At 37.0% G+C, this 11,353-nt stretch overlaps 1 protein-coding gene across 1 annotated transcript; it reads left to right on the forward strand.

Moving 5' to 3' along the window:
- Positions 1-9,411: 9,411 nt before the first annotated feature.
- Positions 9,412-10,427, forward strand: LOC148692240 (transcription factor BHLH089-like). Its single transcript, XM_088681080.1, has one exon. It carries the CDS (start codon positions 9,605-9,607, stop codon positions 10,190-10,192), a length of 588 nt encoding a protein of 195 aa, XP_088537206.1. The 5' UTR covers positions 9,412-9,604; the 3' UTR covers positions 10,193-10,427.
- The last annotated feature ends 926 nt before the right edge of the window (positions 10,428-11,353 follow it).

Consider the following 11,353-nt stretch of genomic DNA (forward strand, 5'->3'; position numbering starts at 1 on the left):
CCCGTAAGGGAACTATGAGTAACTTTTGTGACATCCCACATCGCCCAGGGGAGTGATCCTTAAATGTATATTCCCATCCCTACCTAGCACGAGGCCTTTTGGGAGCTCACTGGCTTCAGGTTCCGTAGGAACTCCGAAGTTAAGCGAGAAGGAGGCTAGAGCACTCCCAGGATGGGTGACCCATCGGGAAGTTCTCGTGTGAGTTCCCAAAAACAAAACCGTGAGGGCGTAGTCGAGGCCCAAAGCGGACAATATCGTGCTACGGTGGTGGGCAGGCCCGGGAAGTGATCCGCCCCGGGCTGGGATGTGACAATTTGGTATCAGAGCCTAACCCTGGTCGCGTGTGTGCAGACGAGGACGTCGGGCCCCTAAGGGGGGTGGATTGTGACATCCCACATCGCCCAGAGGAGTGATCCTTAAATGTATATTCTCATCCCTACCTAGCACGAAGCCTTTTGGGAGCTCACTGGCTTCGGGTTCCGTAGGAACTCCGAAGTTAAGCGAGAAGGAGGCTAGAGCACTCCCAGGATGGGTGACCCATCGGGAAGTTCTCGTGTGAGTTTCCAAAAACAAAACCGTGAGGGCGTGGTCGGGGCCCAAAGCGGACAATATCGTGCTACGGTGGTGGAGCGGGCTCGGGAAGTGGTCCGCCCCTGGCCGGGATGTGACAACTTCAACCCAGCTAGTACACAACGCAACATCTTCAATAAGCGACCAATTCGTACCTACACTAGTGGTCATTTTGTTGAAAAAAAAATGGATTCAAAATTTGAGACAAAGAAAGGAATGTGATTGAAAGTAGTTGAGAAAATATGAAATTGTTGTGTAAGGTAGATGATAATGAGAAGGTATTTATAGAAAAGTAAAAACAATTTTTTTTACAATTTTTTTCAGATTTTTCAGATATTTTTTTGAATTTTTTACAATTTTTTTTAAATTTTTATTCAATTAATTAAAAAAAAAATTTTAGATATTTTTTTGGATTTAAAAAAATTTGAATTCCAACACTCCAGATTGTGCCACGTGTCACAACGGTAACTTTTCAGATTTTTAAAACTATTTTTTCATTTATTTTTTAATTTATAAAGCATTTTAATATCCACCGTTGATCTCAGATCGAACGGTGGATATTAAATCTGACTTAATTTTTTTTTTTTTTACCGTTGAGATCAAACGGTCCACATTAAGTGACCGTTAGGATCTAACGCACCGTGGGAAGCCACGTGGCTTCCCAACGGTAACTGACGGCTTCTGTTTTTTCTGATTTTTGTGTCGGCGATGCGCCCCCACGTGCGGGTGGGGTGCACGCGCCTGACACAAAAAAATTTAAATAATGCGCTGACGCCACCCTGGCGTCAGCCTTACGTCACCCCCACCTCGGGCTCAAGGGCTGGCAATCCCCCACGGGCCCGGAGCTCGGGCCTTCCCCTTCCATCGGGCTGGGCTACGCTGGACCTCCTCGCCTGGCCCTCGGGCCCCTTGTTTCTCCCCTGTCCCCCGAGCAAAACCCAACGGTGGGATTGCTCTAATGGGTTGGTCGGTTCCAATATTTGGACGGCGCATTTGTCATCACATACACGGGGTTGATATTTCAACCACAATGGTTATTTAAAAATGAGTATGAACTCCTATTTAAATTTTTTAATGTTTTAATTTTAGGATTTTATGCTTATGATCAAAATCGTTCATATTATGAATGACATTGTAAAGATCATCTCTGCAAAAAATAAATTAAAACTAAGATCGTTTAGTCAATCTATTATAGCAAATACATAGACGGTTTATAATACTTTTACTAGTACTGTTTATTTGTTTTTAAACAGTTTGATGACTAAACAACCTTAGTTTTAATTAATTTTTTGCAGAGGTGATCTTTATAAAGTGATTTATAATATGAACTATTCTAATTGTAAACACGAAATTCTATGAATTGACAATGAACAATTTTGAGAACTTTTGAGTAGGAGTTCCTACTCATCTTTGAGTAGCTAAGTATTGTTCTTTCAACAAACCTAAATAGGGGAGTGGATAAACAAAAAATTGTTTAGGGAGAGAAAATGCTCTCTCAAACTCCCACCCTCGCGACAAGTGGCCATTTACTAAAATGGTGAAAAGGTGTTGAGCTTTTGCATAACGGCATGAGTTCAAACTCCGTCGATGACTAATTTAACATCTAAAAAAAGAACTCCCACCCTCGCGTGCTGCCTTCTGCTACCATTTTGAGAGCCGGTGGCATACTTCCTCAGCGTTCATTGGGCTATATTTGGCGTATCTTTTGCTCTCTTCATCTTCTTCTTTACTCCTCTTAATTATCTTTAGGCTGTCATTTTTCAACAACCATCCTCCTCCATCTCATTCCTCTACCACTCATCCTTACAATCCATCACGCAATTACATTTTGAGTAGTGATATAGAACAATTTTTTAAATCAAATTTGCAAATTAAATTATGTGTAATCAATAGGAAATAAGTACATTAATCAACACTTAACTAATCTAATCATCAACCACCATATTATTTGATTTACAAATTCTGATTTAAAATTTTGGTTTCCCTAGCATTACTCTTACATTTTCTCAAATCTCCACGCAACGAACTAAAGACAAACACCAAATTCAATTCCTCCCTTCACTGCCCCTAACCAACATACATATTGGATTTTCAAAATCAAGTGTGTCGTGACTTTGGCCAAAGCAAGAGTATTTCACATACCCCTTTGCCTCACTCATTTTTTAATAAACCTTCCTCGGCTTCTTCCCCGCCACCTGCCTACCTCCGAGCAATATTTAGAACTTTGTTAGGTACCTTTTTTTATTCTTTAGAAAATGTATATAATCCATTTTTCAGAATTTTTATTTATCAGGCTCATTCAAAAAAATTTGTCGTGAGCCTGAAAAACTTGTCCCAAAAAAATTATAGCTCAAGCTTTTATACCTTGAGTTAAGAAATTTTGTTTTACACAATGATGTTCTACTAGCAGAGAGGTTCCCAGTCAAGTTATAATAATTACGTGTCAAAATCGTCATTTAAACAAATCAAATATATAAATTATTTTAAATACAAATTGGTTGTATTCATGAACCAATTGAGACACATATATAACCAGTTCAAATGTTCTAATACAAATGCACAATTTCATTGCTCACTCTTTGCTACTTTCATTTCATTTCTTTCGCTCCAAATGAACCCTAACAACCTTTACAATGAAGAAAGTTGAGAAGATGTAGACATGATGATGATTATTTTATGCAGAAATTATATGCACTTGGAGTTATGGGTTTATTTGCCCTATCAAAAGATAACAGGCGCGCTTCGGATGCAGGCATGCAGTGTCGGATCCAATAAAATATTTAATCATGTAAAGTTTCTGATTTTGTGATTAGGGAGTACAAACATAGCTTCAAAAGAAGTAAAAAAATGATTAGGAGGTAAGTAATTTGCAATTATTGGTTATGGAACTGTGGGAGTGGGTGTGTACTGACTGACAAAAACTCATTTGGAGTGGTCTATTTGGTAATGGCGTGCCTAAACGCAGCGTAACATCCAATCCTGCCCTGTACTCTGTAGGGTGTTTGACAATTTTGGGCATCTACTCGAAAGAAAAACAGTTCCATCAGGCAGGCACGTGTTGTCTTCCCACATTGTGAAAACATTCCACGTGTTATGTATGTATGTTGGGTTACTGGTGAAGTGATAGGGCATAGTAGGAGATCAGAACTGTGGACAGCCCCTGTTCTGATACGTCTTCATTGATCATGCGTTGTAAGGCCAATTCGTATAAACAATATTTAGTACATAATCTTCCTCATGCAGGAGCAGCTCATATTTTCTTTCAGGAATTTATTGTTTTTTGCAGCCCTGAAACTGAATTTTCGAAGACTTATTTCTCGAACTTTACACGTAAAACGATGTCATCTGAAAATCAAAATAAAGTAGGCGCTTAAGAACTTGCATGCCAGACTCAGTCATTGAATAGATTTGTAAGAATGCGTTGCATAATGATTATAAGCAGATAATGAGCTATAAGTCGTTACATTATCATCTTATGTACTATTTTTTTTGGTTGAAATATGAGTTTAAACTTAATTGCTTAATTGGATGAGATGACTATATGTAAGTGATAGTACCTTTTTTAGTTGATCAAGAGAACATTTCTGTATATGTATGTATGTTGTCACAGTTGTCAAATTAAGTTCAACTTATACTATCAAATTTATCATGTTTATGTATTCTTTTACTTTTGCACACATTCTGAAGAGAAAAAAGTATGAAGTTAAAACCGCATAATGAACTAGCTATAATTAGGTATAGATCTCATCATAAACATTATACATCATTGTCATTCATATGAGTCAAACATGATGCTTCTTACTTACAAGTTAAAAGAAAATACTAATAAACCTCAATAGTAGTTCGTATTCATTCTTTAATATATATATATATATATATGTATGTGTGTAAGTTTGCTAAACAAATATGTCAAGTTGTCCAACTATAAACTTCATTTTATTGCTTTTTAACAGTGGGAAGTTGGGTACTCAAACTTCTAAATTCTCAAACGTTCTGAGATAAATACTACTTAAACCAGCCTTTTCAGGTAATAAATTCTATGTGATAATGTCAACTCAAAAGCCAATATTTCATAAGTTGGTTAAATTAAAATGATGTGTATTTAGTCTGAGAGTGGAGCAAGAGTTCCGTGATTCTTATACTTGCGTGCGCTCTTCTTAATTCTTCTACTTTTACCGCATCGGTGCCAAAAACAGCATAATGCAGCAAGACCAAGTCCAACAATGGCTTATAACCTAAAATTTATCTTCCCCCCTCCCCCCAAAAAAACCCACTCCAACCCATGTGCTAAACAAAACCTAAAACCCAAAACTCAAAAGAAGGCCAGATACCGGCCCGTTTTTAGGCCAGAAGTCACTATGGGCCCTACCTGTTGTGAGTGAAACACGGGCTGTGAAGCCCAGATGCTTGAGCCACTCGCCCAACGCGCAGCAACGCGCCATCCAGATTCCCACGGGGACCCCACCCACGTGGGCGTGTCCCCTGCTGTCAGTAGCCTAACGACTACTTTTTTCGATCGAACGACCATATTTAAATGGGCCGTTGGTTAATCCAACGGTCCAAGTTCAAATTATTATTTTTTTTAGTTTTATATTTATATATTTATGGAATCCAACGGCTTAGATCAAATACAATCAAATCTAACAGCAAAAAAAAAAATCTAACGGTCCAAATTTAAATCCAACGGCTAAAATAATTTAAAAAAATTATTTAACTTAAAATTCAACCAAAAACTCTATAAATACCTATGTATTTGTTCAAACATCCACACAAAACTCACTTTTCTCCTACAATTCTTCCAATTTTTCTTTCTACCATTTCTTCTCATTTCCAAAATTTTCAAGATGGCAAAAGAGCATGTTAGAGGTCATAATTGGACGTTTAACAAAGATATTGCTTTATGTTTGGCATGGATTTCTGTTAGCGAAGATGGTGTCATCGGCACCAATCAAAATAAAAAGGTTTTGTGGGGTAAAATCGTTGATAAGTTCCATGAAAACTCCAACGCCGGTTGAAGGGAAGTTGGTAGTGTTTATGATCCGTGGAAAATTATCAACAAAGCATGCACTTTGTGAAAGGGAAGCTTGGAGAGAGCCATGGTTGACATGCCTAGTGGAAGGGGCGCCTCAGAAATGTGAGTTTCCTCGTTGATATTTTAATTGTCATGTACATAATAGTATTTTGCAACTAATTGTTTTTATGTATTTGTTGCATAGGGTGACAAAGCAATGACAATTTACAAGATAAGAACTACACCAAAAAATCAAGCTTTTAAGTTGCATCATGCTTGGAACATCCTCAAGGATTGTCCAAGGTGGGGAACCGATGCGAACCAACAATGTGGAAGATTATTTCATAGTGAAACCCCACCCCCAAATGATGTCAATGAAGGTGTGAATTTTGCCAACAATGAAGGTGTCGAACAAATGACCCCAACTTCTTCTTTTGCAAGGCCCCTGGGTAGAGATAAGCAAAAGGAAGCAAAGAGAAAAGGGAAGTCCCAAGATCCGACACGTGCACAATTTGCTAGCGAAATGGCAATAATGAACGAAAACTAGTGCCGTTGACAAGAAGAATCGGGCCAAATGCTTTTGGCCATGAAGGAAGAAGGGGATAGGGAGCAAGAAAGGTACGAAACTAATTTGATAATGGAGGACCTCGACAAATACACTCCAGAGAGGAAGAGATACTTACGTGGTAAGCAAAAGGAAATTTTACGAAGGAATGCCACAAGGAGTATATTTCAAGATGATGATTCATCTCAAGACTATCACCCAAGTCCATCTCCAAGTCAAGATGGTGGATATCATTATTAAGTTTATGTAGTCTATGAGTTTTCGATTGTATTAAGTTTATGTGGTTTATTAATTGTCTTTTTTTTTTTTTTTTAATTTTTAAAGTTTATGTTTATCATGATTTTCATGTATTGATTTAGTGATTTTTCAAAATTTATAGGTATTTAAATATTTTTAGGTTAAAATGTTCATAAAATTAATTTAGGATAGTCTATATATATATTTTATTTTTTTTAAGTTAATTTAAAAAAAAATTATCCTTAATTCATTCTTTGATAATCTGGGGTTAAAATTTTAGGCCAGAAGGATTGAAGTAGAAAAACTGTTTCTGGGCTAAAACCTAAATTTTCTGGACTAAATATTTTTAGATTTTAGGTCACCATTGGAGATGATCTAAGAACAAGTCAACTTCCATTAAATGCAGAAGATGTATGGAAGGAGGAGAGGGTTTGAGACTTTGAAGGACGAGAGTAACACCGTGAAAAAACAAAGCATATGAAGCAGCCAGGGCAACACAGAAGACGTTTCGTAACGTTTCTGTTACTCAAAAACTGCAGCAACAGTAAAAAACCCTGTGCACTGTATTCACCTTATAAAGCCAAAAACCATTCCTGCCGGCCTCGTAACAGTCACTTACTTTTCCTCAACAGTAAGCATCACTCCATATGATGTCGATGTTTCCATTTCCAATCTTCACGGGGCCCAACACTCAAACATCAAGTGGCTAATCCGCAGGTTACCAACTCCCTCCGTCCCAGCACGTGTGGACAGTGGAATAATAATATGTTCTTGTTTTTTTCTTCATATTTTTGTAAAATGAAATGTTTTATGTTTTCTCCAAGGGCACGTGCCCACGCTCACTTTTTCCGTGCGGGAACTTTATATGAAGCTTGTTAATACAATACGGTAAAGAAAATATTACAGAAAAATCTGCCAAATTTTGTAACAAGTCGAACATTTTACCTTGATTTGTCATTAAAATAAGCTTCAATTCTGTAAGCTGCCCCATTTAGTCAAAATTTTGGCTCCGCCTTTGTCCACATAGACAACTTCTACATGCATGCACATTCATAGGTTAGCTAGACAGACTTAATACTGATTGTATTTTTTTGTTAACATCCTTAATTTGTATAGAGATCAGCCATACACACTGCAAGAGGTATGATGGCGTTTAAATACAAAATCCGAAACAAATTTTATGTTAAGATAATATATATGTGTCAAAACTATCACCTCATACATCATCTGTTTGTGACTGATGTGTGGTTTGACGAAGACAGATAAAGCAGGTAATTTTCTTTTGAACAAGTAAGAATAATTGGGGTTCTACCCACCCCATTGTCAAATTAAACCGGAGCCTGATGTGTCCTGCTAGGGACCCCCAGCCCCACCTGGTTCCGTTGCTTCTTTTAATAGTTGTTTTCATACTTGCTTTTATCTTTTACGTGGGAAAGCAACAATCTATCATTTGCACTGCTGAATGCAAAAATTTTGAATCTACCGATTGAAACGGTACTTGTGGTGGATGTATCAATGTGTTCTTCTATGCATATTGGAATAGGGGGACATTGATAGTGTTGTGATTTTTTTTCCTGAAAATAAATGCTTCGTCACGACATTTCATAGTGTTGTTCATATAGCAAATAATTTCCATGCACGTGCACTAGTTAGGGCTAAAGAATTTGCATTCATCCTTAATTAAAATGGTAACTTGATCAAAATTTAGGATATATATTTATATATAAAGAACTTGATTTCCAATAAAATGTGTTCTTTTGTTTTGATAGTTGTTTACACAAGTACAAATATACTATCGTTACAACAATTAATGTTACTTGTACTCAAAATTTTGAGCTAACAACATGTATATGCAAGTCTAATATAATTTTACCAAATTATTTCTATGTGCCATCATGGATGAAATATTATAGAAAATTTCTCTTTTTAAAATTTTGAATTAATTCACACAAAGAACTGTCTGACTCTTAGAAGAAAATCTTATCAAAATGTGATTCTTTCAAATGTGAATGAAGAAATTTAAAAGTATTATTATGATATGAGATTTAAGAGAGAGAAAAAAATGAGCATACAACATAACACATCGATTCAACAGATTTCTTATCTAGAATATTATCCGTATAATATTATTAATTATGGAGAATCGGGTTAAATATTCAAGGATAATATTCAATGGGTGTGTTTGTGGATGAACATACAACATAATATTCGATTCAACAGATTTCTTATCTAAAATATTATCGGTATAGTATTAGTTATTAAGAATGGGGTTAAATATTCAAGGACAATATTCAACCGGTGTGTTTGGGGGATCTAGCTGGAATCGTAGGACTAGTTGAAGCAATTTTTGCTAAAAAATTATCTTCAAAAGAAGAGCTGATGATAAGACCGCGAATCCATTTCTTTTTCTTCCTAAAGAGGTGCAATTGAGGGGACATGAATAGTAAATCTCTTTCAGAAAACAGTGTATATCCTAAGGATAAAAACTATAAAAAGCATAATCGTACAATTTAAAAACCCGGCAAGGATTTGGTCCTCGGATTTAGACACACCTGCAACCAGGTAACATCCACTTAGATTTCATAAAAAAGGACCCCCACCCTCACTTCTCTCTTTAGTCTTTCCCTTCATTCCTGACCAGCCACGAAAAGCCAATTGGACTCCAACCCTAACAACAAAACACCGGACCCTCTCTCTCTCTCTCCTGCCGACTGGTTAAGAGGCACTATTCCTTGTTTTTGGAGGGAGGTGTTTTCAATTGGTAATACAAGAATCCCTCTTATAACATGTTGTATGATACTTGTGGAAAAAAAATACTCACAAAACAATACTAGCATACTACAAAGTCACTTTAGATAAATGTATAATATCCATCAAATGCCTAAATAATAATAATACTAATAATTTGAAGAAATTAAAAGAGAAGCAAAAAGCAAAGGAAGCCTTTTGCTTAGGCTAAAGAACTCCTGGGCCTCTATATAGGACCCTAGGTAGACACCCGAATCCTGCGCCAAGATTGGCTGACTTACATGACGACATCTCTCTCCATCTCTCATTCTCCTTCATTCAAAATCATCAAATTAATAAAGAAATCCACAATCCATCCTTCCCTATCTATAAATACGTGCCCAAAAGCACTTCTTCCTACCAAGTTCTAGCTAGCCACAAAAGCCCAGATTCAAGCAACAAATAGCTACGTTTTACTGTGCCTGCCTAGCTAAATGGACTACGTCACTGCTACTAATGACTCTAGCTCAAATAATTTCTCTAAATCTTCTTCTTCCGTGACAAAAAACAATCGTGGTGGTGGGAAGAACAAAAGCAAAGGAGTGAGGCTGTCCACTGACCCACAGAGCGTGGCTGCTCGTGAGAGGAGGCACAGGATCAGCGATCGGTTCAAGATCTTGCAGAGCTTGGTTCCTGGTGGGACCAAGCTTGACACTGTGTCCATGCTGGAGGAGGCTATCCACTATGTGAAGTTCCTCAAGACTCAGATATGGCTTCACCAGACCATGATCAACTCTGTGGACGATCACCATGATCCATCATCGTCATCATCACCGTCCATGTTGATGGACATTCCAGCTCATCGTCATGGTCTTCATCCAACTGGGTGCTTTGATCAGCTTCCTCCGCAGCATCATCAGCAGACTCATGATTTGTACGCTCACAGCAATTTCGTTAGTGCTGCTGCTTCAGTGCAACCACCGTCGCCAGGGGTTAATATTCCAATAATGCCGGAGTATAATTGCTTCCAAGGTCAAGAAACCCTTGCCAATATTGAAGCCTATATGAAATATTATAGCTAGCTTGAGCAGAGAGGGGACGGCCGGGTTAAAGAGCTAATATCGCCGAATCCTTCTCTGCTCTCATAAAGAAACTAGTTAGATTAAGTCTCTCTCGTATTAGGTTATGTATTAGTATATGTTGTGAGTTAGATGCGATTTGATGGTAGTGGTGGTGTGTTTAAATAACAAAAATGTTGCTTTTAACTAATATTACTTTGTGTTGCTCTAAAAATGGAAAGGAATGTTCTCTGTGTTTGATGGTTTCTGTCGAGACCGATTTAGATTAAGTGCAAATTTGGTGTGCTGATGAACCTAGGAATGATCCTAAAAGTATCGATTAGCTTAAATATCCTGTGGGTTTTAGGCTGGATTAGTAGGGCACGTTTGCTAAATACGTGCTTGGGTCGATACTCGTTAGTTTCCTATAGTATTAAGGGAATACTCTTGGATCAATATACTCTTGTGATAAAAACTCGTAAAAAGTGATGCATTGTGAATCAATTTGCACTTTTTAATTTTATCTATTTTTTAGCTAACAAGTATTTTTCTTACATATAATCTATCGTGCCATAAAAATTCGCCCTGACGGAATTATAGCGTTAACGGAGTAGAGACCTCCCCAACAGACCCGATCGGATATATGTGAATTTAATTTCTACAAACTCAAGTACAGGTTCGTGAAACTTTTGAATTCGTACTTATTATGCTAAAGATAAAAAAAAATATACAAAGAGTAGAAATGTCAAAATAGATAATCAAACAAACCTCAATCACTTATGTGTTTGAAACTGCTTTTGAAACAACGCTAAAACCGTTTTCTAATAATAAAAAACAATATTTTGTTTTACGTTTGCTAGAAAATACTTGGAAATGGTGTGAAGTTGTAAAACCATTTAATTAAGAAACACATATTATGTACTTCATTCTGAAGCACTTGAATTCCTCATTAACTTTTGAGTTAATTGGGATCCACCTTGCCAATCATATCTGTTAGACTAAACATTGGTGTCTTTTTCAATTTAAAATTTGAGTTAGTCGTATGATATATAAATGCCATACTTTTGATTTTTTGAAATGCAAGTACGATATTCATTCATAACAGGAACAACGTATGGTCAGAAATAAGGGTGCTAACAGTGGACCTCGATAAAAACCTTCCCGATAAGTAACCCGAATGAAGGG

Source organism: Pyrus communis, chromosome 12, assembly GCF_041283825.1.
Source record: "Pyrus communis isolate YQ-2024b chromosome 12, ASM4128382v1, whole genome shotgun sequence".
Taxonomy (NCBI): domain Eukaryota; kingdom Viridiplantae; phylum Streptophyta; class Magnoliopsida; order Rosales; family Rosaceae; genus Pyrus; species Pyrus communis.